This window comes from Limulus polyphemus, unplaced genomic scaffold, assembly GCF_000517525.1.
Source record: "Limulus polyphemus unplaced genomic scaffold, Limulus_polyphemus-2.1.2 Scaffold1330, whole genome shotgun sequence".
Lineage (NCBI taxonomy): Eukaryota > Metazoa > Arthropoda > Merostomata > Xiphosura > Limulidae > Limulus > Limulus polyphemus.
The window spans coordinates 211233-227395 of record NW_013666940.1 but is presented as its reverse complement, the minus strand read 5'-3'; the positions used below and the strand labels follow the sequence as shown (position 1 = coordinate 227395).

General features: G+C 29.4%; 1 protein-coding gene across 2 annotated transcripts in view; it reads right to left on the bottom strand.

The window, feature by feature from the left end:
• Positions 1–1273: 1273 nt before the first annotated feature.
• LOC106463125 (hippocampus abundant transcript 1 protein-like) overlaps positions 1274–16163 on the bottom strand; it is a 48366-nt gene continuing 33476 nt past the window's right edge. For both annotated transcript variants that reach the window (XM_022390552.1, XM_013923101.2), the window contains exons 10-13: positions 11323–11435; positions 9575–9672; positions 6449–6639; positions 1274–5813 (exon numbers count right to left, since the gene is read on the bottom strand). In XM_022390552.1, coding sequence (XP_022246260.1) covers positions 5571–5813; positions 6449–6639; positions 9575–9672; positions 11323–11435 — 645 coding nt within the window. In that variant the 3' untranslated portion in view covers positions 1274–5570. The remainder of the gene's footprint in view (positions 5814–6448; positions 6640–9574; positions 9673–11322; positions 11436–16163) is intronic.

The following is a 16163-nucleotide window of genomic DNA, read 5'->3' as shown; positions in this document are numbered from 1 at the left end:
AAAAATTTAATTTTTTGCCTAATAACGTTCTCCTGTTTTAATTTGTAAAATGTTAATCAGAAAATGTACACCCATCTGAAATTTGTCACCTTAAGATACTTTGATAAAAAAAAACGTTTATTACATGTATGGTGATCATATTTAGTTGAAATACACTATTCAACTATGGCTTTATATAACTATCTGTATATATATATATATAGAGAGAGAGAGAGACAAACACAAATGGAGGTACATGAAGTTAACGTTCAGTGTCTCTATCACTTTTTTTAATTTTGGAAGAAACCAAAACTTCATTTTCATTTGCTAGAATATTATTTTAAGGTAAAGAAGTACCCATAATAAAGCTTGTATAACAACAAACTTGTATTAAAACGAGATCATGCTTTAATACATAACTGGAACACATGGTAGGCAGTAGAATGTGTGATAAAAAAATAATAGATTTCGTATTTTTTCATTTGTCCAAATAAGCCTCCAGCAAAATTTCTAATTTCAAACTTGAAGAGAAATTTCCTATGCATCACAGGTCAGTCATTATTGACAAAAGGTGAACTAAAAAACCATCTGTTTTCTTCAATATATAGAAAGTTCTGTAATGATTTTAAACAAAGAATTTTAAAATGATGTTTATATATATACTAAACAAATAAAAAACTGCATATATAGTTAGAGTACACTGATGCTACAAGAAATACTGGAACTTATGACTTAATAGTCCAGATATCATATGAAATTCATATTAATATCACAGTAAATAAACTGGAAGAACAATACTTAAGAATACATCAATCTATATGTCTGTCTGTTACTACAGCATGAAGAATAATGTTTAATTAATATCACAGTCAAATCCTCTATAGAATTTCAATAATCATACCAATAAACAAACATTTTTGAAATGATACTATAAAAAAGGAACTACATTGGCAAAGAATGTCTAGTTGTTCTACAAATCAGTGGTTCTCAAGCTGTTTCTTTTGGGGACTACAATGGTGTCTATACACTTCCCTTCTGTCATTACCCAACCTTTACAGGATCATCTGAAGGGAGACAGCAGGCCACAGACTGAGAATTACTGCAGTAAGTGATACTTTAAACCTCAGTATCATCAAGTGTATTCTAGAAAAAAACTAAATGTTTTTTCCACATAGAAAAAAAATTCTCCCTCTTTCTAAAATATGTGTAAACATCTCTCGTCTATACTAGATTCCAGACCATAGTATTAAGAGTTAGTGTCTTAAACTCAAAAACAAATAACTTTAAGCATTGATTCAATCAGTTAAAATCCTTTATTACAATTTCATCATCACAAAATATATATATTAAACCAAATAAACTAGTGAAAAGGTAAAAAAAAGCGGATTAAACCTGCAGAATGTCAAATTACATACATATAATAATGAACATTGTTTGTGTTATAAACTTCCTTATCCAGTAGTTAGTTTGAAAATTAAAAGATACTTAATAAATCATCATCATTTAGTTGCATTGCAGATATTTGTCAGCAAAAAAAAAACAATTTCATTCCTTAAGCAGTAACAGTAAATACTGAATTTGTGCTAATTCTAATTATACATTTAATCCTCAAATTAAGTTGTTTTTTTCCACACGCAGTTACTGGCATGATATTTAATGTTATCACTACCACTTAAATAGGAATTTTTAATATATCAGTATTTATTGAGGACTTCATATGACAATTTTTTAAAAATTCTAATTCTACTTTTACTATTTGCCATATACTTCCTAGAGTTCACAGTGAGTATATCACAAAAATGGTTTCTTATAATTACAATAGCCTTAGCATTAAAGATAGCCAAAAGTGGGGTCATCAAACATCAAAATAAGAGACAATAAAACCGAGGTAACACCGGTTGTTTTTTAAAATTATTAACTCCTATTACCACAGGGCAAGTTTTTATATTAAACATGTTAATCATCAAATACTTTACTCAAATAAAACAACTACTCAGTTGAAATGGTTAAAAAGTCCATTACTCTTGACATTAAGTTTTCTGTGTAGTTTTTTTACATATTATAATGACTTATAATTCATCAGATCATATTTTTCAAACACATAGCTTTATGAAATTTTAAGAGATTAACATAAACTTCTCTAATGGATAAAAAAATACTTAAACAGTGGAAAAATCAGTATTTGCACTTTTAGTTGTATTTAGAATATGTTTGATGGATCATAATATACATCTATACGAATATTTAAGCCAAGGACATAATCCATGGGTTAGGTCAACAGTCTTCTCACTAGAAAATTCTACTTAAATAAGAGAAAACCAGCTCTATAACTAATAAAGAAAACCGTGGATAATACAAATCCTTATGTATAACAACAACCATTTCATAAATGTTTAAACACGGACCTAGTCTTCAACCTTGAATCATGCTACAACACACAGGGAAAAATTGTAGGATACAGATTCATAAGAAAAATAAAAAAAGCTAAATAGACATGCACACACGAACGTACCCAATTAGAAATGCACAAAGTAGTAGTTGGGAGTTGTAAACAAACAGTTCTCACTACGTTTATTAGCTTCCATCTTTATTAACCTTCTGGATATAGGTAGGTAGAAATGCATGTCTCAAATTTTTTGAGTTACATTCAAAATTTAATTAATCTCATTATCTTGGCATCAAACATAGTTCATAAATCAAATTAACTATCTGATAAGCTTTAATTTCTTAAGTTCAAAAGGAAACATCTAAATAAACTTTCAACCTTTACTTTATATCATGTGACATTTGTTTATTCCAAATTGCACAATTAGCTACACAATGGGTTATGGTCTGCCAAAGGGTATTGAAGCCCTCAGATTTCATATAATCTTTACAACTCTATTTGAGCTTCTGAGTTTTAATGCACATTACAAACTTATAAATATTGCTAAGACATTAACTAATATTATATTCTCCAGTCATTTAATTTTACTTAGATATAAACCATAAATTTAAACCCACACACTCTATCACATACAATTTTTCACAAAATGTCAGTGACTGTCAGTGACATTTGCTATTACATTATTTATAACCAATAGAAATAGAAAACTTTAATTTACTGATTTATGTATAATGCTAGCTCAATCTTATAACAGCTTTTGAATTATTCGGTATACAGCTTCCAAGTTTCTATCATCAAGTTCAGTTCAACCAGCTAAGGAAATTATTTAAATACCCTCATGGCTTAGTCAGAAAACCAGTTAAATAATAATAGTTATAAGACATTGTTTGCTTTGTTTGTGTTATTATTTTGTGTTTTAAATTAATCATCTAAATAAAATAAAAATTCTGGAAAGTATTAACAACAACCCAAACAAAAATTAAGGTTAACTTTTATCGACACTTTCAATCTCCAACTGCACAAAAGTACAAGATCCACATGTAAGTACTAAGTTGTTTGTTTTTTTATGTATATTTTTATTTATCATTATAAAAGTAACTAAAAGGTAAAAACTGAAAACTCATGAGGTTAGATAAAAAAACATAAATTACAAAAATTAAATAACAAAAATACATTAATTTCTCTATAAGGTATACATGTAAGAGGTTCACTCATTATGTAATTTAATAGTGTTAATTGATATGTGTTCACCAGGTTGTTTCTAGCTTGTACATGTTCAACAGTTAGACATGGTTCAAAAAGCAATAAAATTAAATAAGAACAGATGTAAATTGTTAAGAGTCTGAGGCTGTTTAGAATAAAGAATTTTAATTAATTTTCTCTTACAATCTGCAGTCATTCTAGAAAAAAAAGCATAATTTTGATTATTTCATATTGTTTGGGGTGGTTACAAGGTTGATCAAATAGACCAAGTCTATATAGTGTTAGAGTAGAGGAAATGACAGATACAATATAACATTTTACTGAAAAAACTTTTGATATTAATTTTCAAGGTTCTACAGATTATGCACATCAAATCTGAAACTGTAAAATGAAAAAAAGTACTATTAGTTTTAACATGAAAATCACCTCACACATGGACTCCACAAATTCGCAGACAAACCTTCAGTAAAAATATTTAATTAGCAAATCTGATTTTTTGGTGAAAAAATGACTCTTAATGTTTACAACAAGTCTGCCAAATTTTGTGAAGATATACTTACTACATTCAAAGAACAGTTTCAAGGTGGTTGTATGGCTGGTAAAAATGACCAAGCTTGTATATGGAGGGCTAATGTATCACAAAATGTGCAATTAAATGTTCAATTTATAACATTAACTTACTTTATGAAAATAAACAGTGTTTATATCATGCAGATCTCCAGGACACAATCTTATTTAAACTTCCTTGTTAACATTTAGGTTTGATGAAGTATATAAATATAGTAGTTACTTTCTTTTCGTTCTACAGGCTATGACTATCAGGTTCTCAAGATAAAATTGGTATGTGCAACTTCAAAATACTGGAATAACAAAAGATTAGAAAATTTTATAGTTTCACAAATTTCTTGCAAACAGCAGATGCTGAGAAATACAACAGACTCCAGCTAACCAATCTTACACCACAACTAACAAGCAACTAGATGTTTTGGATAAGTTGTGTCTTTCTTCTAATTACACCTACAATTTTAAAAGTAACTTATTAAGGTCATGCTATATCAGTAGTTACATCATATAATTTTAAGATTGAAATAAAATCTCCAAAAACCTCACCTCAAACTGACCAATCTTAACATCATCAAATTTATGACTAAGAAAAATACTGGTATAAAATACAACTCTTATTTATGGTAATTAATTATTCTTCTTCATATATTATAATAATAATACCTATGCAGATTTAGAATTTTTTAACAGATGTTTTGAAGGCACAAGATATATTCCTGGATAATGCCACATATCTTTCACCTAATAAAAACAAACATCCACAGTAAGCTGAAACACTTTTCTAAAACCTAATTGGCTTGTAAAACAAAAGAATTTGACAAAAGTGATCTTTCAATAGAACTAGGAATGAATCCTTGTGCCTTTCAGCCTTAATAAAAACAAATATTACAGTCTAATAACAAATATAATGATATGATGGCTCTTTTTATCAGTTACAGAGAAAAATAGAGAATGGAAGAATAACATCAGTTTTTTTAAGGCTAATTTGAGGTGTTACATATTTAATAATTATATGAAACCTATTAATAAAGATCAATTAAGTTTTATGCAAATATACCCAAATTTACATATTCTACATTATAATATTAAGTTTAATTGTTTCAATATCCCATATCCATAATAAATAAAGAACTTGCATTTCAGTATCATATCCATTTTGTATGAACGTATGAAAGCTGAGTATGAATTTTAAGCAGTAATTATGAATGAGTTCAATAATTATCATTCCTTTAATTACTAAAAATTAAGTTTTTCTTACATACATTTAGCATGTAATATTTCATAATTTTAAAGCCATTTTTACCTAATAAACATTCTTTATGTTATAATGACTTCTCATGACTATGTACAGCACAACCTTGTCTATCTTCATGAACACAGTTTGTGGAGTATGAATGACAGAGAAGACAAATTTATTTAATGTATATAAAATGACAGGCTATAAAGGTTCTGTGTCTTGTAGAAGGGGTTGACTTCCATCTGTCCGCTTATGGACCATGTCATGAAGAAAGGGATCACTAGTGCTCGTGCTTGCAGCTGGAGAAAAAGGAGGAGAGGTTCGATGATGCGAGGGAGACCGGGTACTGCTACCAAATGGGTGGGAGTCAGGAATGAAGGCAGCAACTAGAAGGGCTACCATCACCAAGAAGGCTCCAAACACAAAAGGTGGTCCAGGAACCAGCTACAAAATGTTTTTGTTGTTGTTCAAAAATGTGTACAATTTAGGTTCCCACAAATGTTAGTTTTTACGCAAAGTGTTTTATACTTAATACTAATAACCTGTGTTATTGAAAATTTAGAATTTGTTTGTATAACAGAACAATTTGCATTTTCATTCTAACAGTTTCTCTCTTTTTAGCATATATATCTTGATTTGAAAAGCTTTGCAAAAGTTACTCTATACATTATTCAAGTTTCATATAAAACTAGTAATAACTTGAGTGAAAACCATTTTTACTTACAAATGCAATTAATTATATCTTAAATGTTACTACAAATAAAATTATTTTATCATTAACTTCTGATGAAAGCAAGCTAACTAAACAGATCACAAGTAAAAAATAACTAAGTTAATACTGTAGCTAACTCTGTATACCAGCTTAAGTAACAGTAGATCATCCCATTAAATAAATCACAATAAAACAAAATTTATGATAACTAGAAAGCATTAATTCTTCAGTTCAATACCTCACTTTTATTGATAATTTAAGGCATAAAATCTTTCACTTTATCAGCATCTTAAAATACCTTTTACCTTAAATATAAGCTAAAATGAGATTATTAAGTTCATGTATTGTAAAATTAAATAAAGAATACCTGAGTATCTTCTGGATTTAGCATGCCAGTAAAGTTGGAGGATATCCTATTTTGGGAGTTAAAAGCAGACTTTTCTAGGTCAGCTTCATCGTTTAGATCCACGTGGAAGAGATAAAAGATGAAACCATATACAGCAGGTCCCAGACCATTACACAATCCTCTCATCCCTGTTATCATTCCCTGAGCTACACCTGATATGATTAATATCATCTGTTAAAAAGTGGCAATATTCGAGGTTAATACAATACATACATATCTACATAAAGGCCAATATTTTCACAATGGGTATGTCCACTGTGTACAAAATGAAATCATTCAATACATCAGTTTGACATTTCAGATTAACTCCACAACCTATGTGGAGTTAATCAGGAAAAAAGTTTCTTGTGTTACTTGTCGTTTCATTCCTCTTTACAAGGAGGAGGGGTCATAGTGGTCCAACCTTTTTATTATAAACAAGAAATGCTGTTACAGTTTACCACACATTAAGATATCTTTTGGAAATTTGTATTAAAAAAACAACTCACATTAGCATTTTTCACTTTACATAACTGTTTAACTGCGCTCACATTGCAAAATACTTGGTGTGAAATAGAAGTAACATTTACAAAACTGAGGAAAAAACCCAAAAACAATTGTATGTTTCACAAATACCTCATATATTAATGAGCATGTTTTTTTTTTGGTAAAGGCATCATCAGGTACAGGCTGAAATGGTTTGTAAACAGATTTATATATGTATTAACCAAAGAACTGGAAGTAACCTTGACATTCACCTTGAGACAAGTGTGGAGGAGCTTAAGTTGGTTTGGTCATTTAGAACTTAACAGTATAAACAGTAGGCTAGCTCACTGGTTACTTTAATAATGAGCTTTTTCATGAAACACTTTCTTATAATTCTCTCAATATCTTGTTTATGACTATATGTCATTTATATAGTTTTATAATCTAACCTATACAAAAGCCAGTGTGTGTCATGTCATGCTTGATTTCTCAAAATAGGAGAAGTCATAAAAGCCAAAATTCATTTATCCAGATAGAATAGTTTAATTACTGTCTGCCCATTACGAATTTAGTGATAGAGGTGCAAGGGGGCCAAGAAACCTTACAAGTGTAGTGAGTGTTAGTTTAATAAGCCTAAAGTAAAGACATAGTGTGGGATCACCTAGCCTAGAGCCAAGTATATAAAATTTATCATGAAAGTAAAAATATCAATTCAATTTTAAACTTAAATTATTTCTGAATTAAGTTATTCTATGTCATATCACCAACGTTTTTAATAATAAACAAACCTCTTTAATCAACAGGCTCTAAATTAACTAATCAACAAATATTTTTCAGTTTTGTTTTCTATACATTTCATTTTATACTTTCAGTAAATAGACAACAACAATATTAGGTTATACTTTCGTTGCTAAGCAATATGACATAAAAGCCATTGTTGGAATGTAGTGTTACCAAAATGCACTGGCTTTCTATATATTAGAAGCTGTTAATCTAACTGATTAGAAAAAAATATATTCTATGAATATGGCACAAATTAATTTCATGAATTATATTAATTTTGATTGGCTCACAAAGGAATTTACCAATATTTGCCTCAACTGCACTTTTCTGTCTCTTTGTTGGTCAAGCTTGATTTCACAAAATATATTTATTTCAGTTAGATATGAAATGTGAGATTAGGGTATACTATGGGGTAGGGGTGGTAGTACTTGCTCTGTCATTTTTGATGGGATATACACTAGGTTCTTTTTATAATTTTCAGTAACTAAGACAGTGACAAAACCACATCTACAAACTTATTGCTATGATTGATAGAAATGAATGAAATTAGTAAATATGCTGTAATAGGACTTATGAAATTATATTCATAAGCTTTATTCTAACTTCACCTTCCAATTTTCCTAAGCCTACTTATTCAGGCAAAAATTTCATACTATAAAGAAAGGGTCTTCTGAGGATGCATGAAAAATATAAAAAGTCAATAAAACCACTTAATTGCTTAGACTACATTAAATGAAAACCAACTTACACAAAATATATGAAGCAGATTATGTATAGTGGGAAATTTTGAGTGAATTGAATCAATTCACTGAATGATCACCAATGTAAGCTATAAATTCGACACACACACATGTATAAATATTCTTGTTTTCACCAAAAAAAAGTTATGCAAAGTTTAAGTCAAAGTAATGTAAACATAGCTGCAGACAAACTATTATTTTTATGAGAAAACAGTAAGCAAAAATTAGAAAGGAGCTAAAAAAAGTCACGACAGAAAGTAAAGACGAAAGTGGAAGTAATCATAGTGACAGAGACTTCAATTAAATTCCAGTGGCAGGCCAGCAACATTGATCAGTGAGTTATTGAGTTTTAAATTTAACAGTGTACAAAAATCATGGAGTACCTTATAAACCAAGTTATTCAACCATTCATTATATTCTCAAAATTTGCTTATACCATACTAACTTTTACCTCTTCCATTCACAACAATGAATATAGTAGACAAAGAATCAACTAAGTAAACAACAAATTTTGAATAGTCCATTTACAATTTTTCTTTCTTAAATGATTATTGGCCGATTCCCTACATGCAGTCAGTTCGTGGTTATCACCATTTTGTAGCACGGCATGATCGACATTCTAGGACAGAATTGAGGCCTATCACTCATAGGAAACTTTCAAGCCTGATTACTATGTGAATTGTAATAGTAAATACTGTAAATTATTGTATCAATATAAATATGATCTTCCGAAAGGTTATACATTTTTGTATAACTAGTTTAACTTGTTAGAACTGTGTATACATATATATAAATTTACATATACATAAGCTTTTAGTATTGACTTAAATTCATACCATTAAAAACAAGTTGATACAGAAAAGACTTACTAGTCTATTGGCTTAGTTAGTGATAATTTATACTCTTCTGAAGATTAATTCTAGAAATTATACGTACCTGTTAATCAGTATGACTCAACAGGGCATTTGGAAAGATACAATTTTATTGCAGTATTTTGTCTAATAGTTTAATGGTATAAATATTAACAAGTAATAGTATAGGCTGCTTATAAAAACAAACATCTGAGGCTACCACAAAACAAGTAAAAATGTGATTCTACCTTGCTTGTCAACTTCAGCATGTGTTGAAACAAAAGAACTTATAGCTGGGTAAGTAATACTGCAGACTGATGCCAAGCCACCTGCTGCCCACATCATCCTATAAATATCAATGTGTATATAAAAACATGGTCATACATACACAAGTAGTTCTGAAGTTGTCCAACTATGAGGCAATCTATTTGTTCATAAGTATTTACAAAATAGATACATTTTGTTCAATTCTAGAAGGGATTTGGACTACTTAAATTATATATTGGAATAACAAAAATTTGAAATGTATACAAGTATAAAGTGTAACAGACCCACATTTAAACTGTTTTAACTAAGGCACACGACCACCATACAACACCTCAAAAATAAATACTAGTTCAACAGAACAGCTCTTAGTAAATATTGTTATAGAACAAGTGTAACTGTTTAATAAGCAACAGTAAATCTGCATAGCAGGAGGGAAAGGGTTACTTCATCTATTAACTCTTTAAACCCATCATTTTTTGCGAGTTCTGCTGGAACTATTTTTATGATGTTCTAATAATTATCACAATACCTTATAAAATTTCCAGTCTATATATAAAAGGTGGATAATAATATGGTTTGGATTAATTTTCAGCCAAAGAGACAAATATTATTCGGTGCTGTTACCATCTGATGGGTAAATCAGGATTTTTGGCCAAACAATGGTAGCATCTGCTCGAGTTTAAGGAGTTAAGATACATGTGATGGTTCTGTATACCCATGATTCTAAAATGGCAAAAAGTTTTCATAATAATACACTGAACTTGAACTGTTTTGTTATATCACTCAACTCAAGGGTCAGCCAGTATAAATGTTTTATTAGTAAATTTTAAAATTCACAATATGAGGCTCATTACCTACAAGGTAGTCCCTTAACCACATGTGCCAATGTTTCCCTAGAGTGATCTAAGAACTGTGGTTTTAATACCAATCTTACGTTCCCTTTATTCAACATTAACCTGTGGTTCATAACTCATTTAATAAAATTTAATAAACTCGATTTTTTTCTTTAAGGACAAGAAATTATTTTTCCTATTTTTTTATGCATTTCCTGATTGGACCATCATGGTCTTACTCTATCAATAAAATCCATGTTTTCAAAAGTAATACAATTCAAAATCTATTCAATATGTTCAAACCTGTTGGTACACAATAAAGTTGAGTAAACTATTAAAAAACACACACTGAGTAACTGTCTATATTTTTATATTTTCTGGAAATTTTTTTAAAATGCCCTGAGAATTGGTATACTCAACATTTTTGACATACCCTAACATGTGACGATAAACTTGGTTTCAAATTTTTAGGTCTAATTTTCTCCATTACTAAATTATCTTTCATACAATTTTCCAAAGTTTCTTAGTTCACTTTACAGACAGTCTAGAACTTATGTAAATATTTACAATATCCAACCCCATTAAATAAGTAGTGGAATGCTATATAAAATTACCAACTGTCAATTTATCAGTGTTCTTTTAGTATTAATATGAACTTTATGGCACTCTCTAGTACTCGCTTCCTTGTGTGAACAATTTAAATGCATTGTTTCACTCATCTATTGGTGAAGGCAACTATTGCATTTTTTTACTGTATAGATTTCTCACATACAGATACTACAATAAAGGTTTTACAAAAGTTCCCACTTGTCTAAGATTGTTGAATTATTTACCCACATATAAAACAGGATAATAGTTTCTAATATTAAGAGAGAATTATACAATAATCAACTTACCATCTTTGAGAACCAAAGCCATACCACATCAACTGCAGCATTTCAAAGAAGAGTCCAACCATAATTGTATTTTTACTCCCCAGTGTCTTCATTAACATGGTCAATATAATAGTCTACAGAAAAATAGTTCATTCATAAACTATTATGGTCATTATACAGAACCAATATTATCATAAACAGTCATGATGTTATAACAGAGCAAACTGTTTAAGTAATAGTAAGCATGTTCACTATACTTTCAGGAAAATGTATCTAGTTTCAACATAAACACAGTTAACATAATAACTTATTGTACATGTCAGAAAATCAATTCAGAATTGAGTGTTCATGAAGGGTTATAAAATCCATGAAAAATTATCTTCCAGATTACAATTATTTGTTTCATGGGTTTGATTTCAGGGTATTACTTATCTATTAACTCTCCAAGTTCGGGTAGGTCAAAGTTTATAATTAAAACTTAATTAAACAACTTTACAATTAATGCATGTCAATTAAGCTTGGCATCAAAATGTAATTTATAATTCAACTTTTAATATCATACAAGTTTTATTTCTTAATTTGAAAAGAAAATATTTCAAGTAAGTTTGTACATGGAGGATGTGAAATGAAATAACTTTTTAAAAGTTTTATATAAGAATTTGAAATAACCAAAAATCATAAATTACTATATCAATACCATGGAATTCCACTACAATTTATCAAACTTAGTAACTAAGCTGTATCTCGTAACCACCATAAAAAATTAGGAGACAAATATAAGTTATGTTTTATTCATTCTAGAATGACTACAAATTATAACAGGAAAACACAAATGTTTAGTCAAAATAGCTTAAATCTCATAACACTATACATTTATATATATATTTACTATTTTGACCTTTCAGGCATGCCTGGCTAACATTACAGAAGTTACAATGACGGGACACACATGCACTCATGCTACTGTATCCAAGAATATAAAACTGACCTTTATAAAGTGACCTGTCTTGGCTGTGTTTTAGTGAACTAGTATTTTGTAAAATATAGTCACATTTAAGTAATGATACATTTTTACTTTTTACAAATAAGTTCTTACACTTATTTTTCTTAAAACAAAGAACAGTAAATAAATAATATAGCAAACAATTATATCTTCTAGTTATGAACTTTGTACATGTTTGCTGTTGGGCTGTAGGTTGCTAAGCCTTATCAAAATTTGCACATGGAGGATGTGAAATAAAATAACTTTTTAAAAGTTTTCTATATACATTTGAATAACCAAAACTCATAAATTACTATATCAATACCATGGAATTCCACTACAGTTTATCAAACTTACTAACTAAGCTGTATTTGGGTATAAAAAAATATGAAATTTTGAGCTCACTAAAGTTTCACCTTACCTTTTCAAATCTAAGTTTTAAAAGAATAAGTTTGGTGCCTGAATAATTCAATTATGCTGAGAAAGCCACTAGGGGGAAATTCCGAGCCTTTGATTGGTTATTCACACATCGTAGACAAGAAAATGTACATAAGCATGCCTTTTCAAAAATGGAAAGAAGAGGGTGAAGCCACTACGTTTGATTCAGTAGACGTATTGATATCTCAGCAAATAGAAAAGATAAGAGGTTCTTATTTGATATTCTAGCTTGTCAATATTGGTAATTTGAGTTCCTAATTTGTAGGAAAATATATACTTTGTATTTGGACATCACAAACATCTGATTTGAACCAATGCTGCATTCAACATACCATGTGACACACAAAAATTGATATTTAGATGTTTTTTAATAATTACTTTTAAATCAAATAATATATAATAAAATTTTGAATTATAATCTACAATTTGATACCAAACTTATTTACATAAATTCATAAAATATTAGTTCAATAATATTTGGAATGCGAGTCAACAAATGGGATGACATGGCCTTTAACCCATGAGGATAGGGTTAAGAATAAATAATGTGTAATTGTCTGACACAATATGCATTCATTCTGGACAGAGAAAAACAATTAAATTTACACTTATTTGATATTTTTCAACTTTTAATTTTACTCTACACTGTTGATTTCACTACAGTTAGTGTCAGGGTAGAGAAAATAGCTTAATATTTCAAGTTTTATTAAAAGAAAACTGATATTAACTCAAGGGTTTTTAGAGGTTATGCAAAACGAAATTAAAACTGACAGAAAAATGTATTTTAGTCTTAACAAGAATATCACTTTGCACTCAGTCTCACTCAATAAAGGCTTTATAAATTCAAAAATAAATCTTCAGGAAATATACATCATTAAGAAATCTGATTTTCTGTGTGCACTGGGTGTGTAATATTTACTAAAAGCTTGGCAAATTTCATGAAGATACACTTTGTAAATTCAGTTATAGTATGCATATTTTCATGGTTACAAGGTTGTTAAAATGACCACGTTCCTATACAGAGTTAAAACTGTCTTTGATATTTGCTTTGTGTGTATTATTATATCTTCATGTATTCACCCTCAAATAAGTGAATTGGTAGAGTACAATCAATTTCAGTTTATAGCTTGCAGAAATAAAGAATTACTCACTACCCCAAAAATTTATACAAACCTAAAATACTTTTTTTTATTACACATTACTATTCTAATTTTGAATTAACCAAAGCTGCATGGGGTTGTTCTACTGGACCGACTCTGTATTGGGAAAAGAATGTTGACAATAATTCCAAGTTTAATAAGTGAATATACATGAAATGTGGCAAGTTTAGTAAAATGTACAAATATGTTGTATACAAAAGTCAGATGTGTTACAAAAGTATTTATATTTGAGATATGTCTGTGAACTGACAACATCAGTCTGACTCAGACTCTGACAAGTTTGAGTGTTAAGTGATGTGAAGAATAAAAATACTTTTCTCTATCATGCAGTTTGCACATTGTATTTGCATAACCTCAGGAACCTCCAAAATGCATATATATAGTTTTTCTCAATATCCTTGTATACCATATCTGGTATTTACTCTCCTCTACCAAGAACTATTGCTAAATCAGCAGTATAAAGTCAAATGAATAGTTGATAACTCTGACATCAAATACACAATAACACATTGAATGACACTCTCTATAAGGTCATGGCATGCATACTTTGACCCCCACCTATGTACATATGGTTAAATAGTTCATTAAACATAAGACCTTGAAATTCCCTGTTATTTGTTTGTTTGTTTGTTTTGAATTTTGCACAAAGCTACATGAGGGCTATCTGTGCTAACCGTCTCTAATTTAGCAGTGTAAGACTAGAGGGAAGGCAGCTAGTCATCACCACCCACCACCAACTCTTGGGCTACTCTTTTTACCAACGTATATTGGGATTGATCGTCAAATTATAAAGCCCCAGGGCTGAAACATTGAGCATGTTTGGTGGGACAGGGATTCGTACTCGCGACCCTCAGATTGCGAGTTGAGTGCCATAACCACCTGGCCATGACGGGCCGTTATTTATTTATTTACATATATTAGAAACAAATTAATACCAAATCAAGTGATGAGAGTAAAACAATATGTAAAAGTTCTCTCTGTGCCGATAGTTTTATAGATTTACAAAAACATTGTTTAACATGTGAATATGCAAATTTAAAGAAGCTAACAACTTAGTGTATTTGCCAACTTTATCCTACCAAAACTTACTTTGAAAAAGTTTCATATATTAATTTCTTGATGGCTTTTTGCTGTAAAAACAACTTGAAGAAGCTTAATAGGCTTTTAATTTACATGTATTTTATTTTTAAAGGAGACAATTATGAACAGTGATGTTAAATTATGTTTCTAACTCCAAAACTAGAAAAAATTCAGCTTTATCAATTATATATATATATTATCAAAGCTTTCCTACAGCTTTATTTTTATAAATGACTAAACCAGATACAAAAAGCTGTTCCACTGGCAATGTAAGCTTATATATTTGTATTAACCATTTCAAAACAGGTGGGTCTAACCGTGTATGTTACAGCATTTTTGCAAGTTACTTTCAAAATCTTATTAAACTACTTTTTGTTTATGTTGTATCAATTAGTATAGCATAAAATATTAGTTAATAAATCATATTTTAATAGTATGCAAGTTTTAAGTCCTTAACTTCATAAGGCAATATTTTAAAAACTCTGAATTTTCTCTAGTGCGAGAAATGTGGCAGAATACAACGTTATATAATACATCATTTGATAGATGAAAACATTGACTTTCTATTGGTTATAGGTAATATATAATGAAATGTAAGAGAGAACTATCAATAAATTGTGAAAGAGAGGATGTGACAAATGGGTATGGCAGGAGGAGTCTGATTTTCTATTTGATAGCCCTGTAACCAAACAAAATTGAAGAATATAAAAATGATGGTTTACCTGCGCAATAACAATTTTATAGAGAGTAATTACATTTAATTTCGTAAATTTCAAGGAATGGTGGATAAAATAGGGATGATGACATGTGCAGAGAAAATGTGTCATGTGTGTCACACTAGTGGAAATTCAGGTTTTATTTAAATATTGCCTTGTAGAATTAAAAACTTAAAACTTGTATACTATTAAAATATGGATTATTAGCTAATATTTTATGCTTTTCTAATTTGTATAACTTAAACAAAAAGTAGTTCAATAAAATTTTGAATGTAAGACATTAAAACCTTGTGTTGTGCACAGTAAAGTATACCCATGGCAATAGGTTAATAAGCAACACAATGATTACTTTGCTTTGTAAATATCTACAAATATCAAGTTTAACATAACAGCAAATGTACAACGTTTCAACAAGGTTTTGTCGAAGTGCCTGATGATGACAAACCCTTGTCGAAACGTTGTACATTTGCTGTTATGTTAAACTTG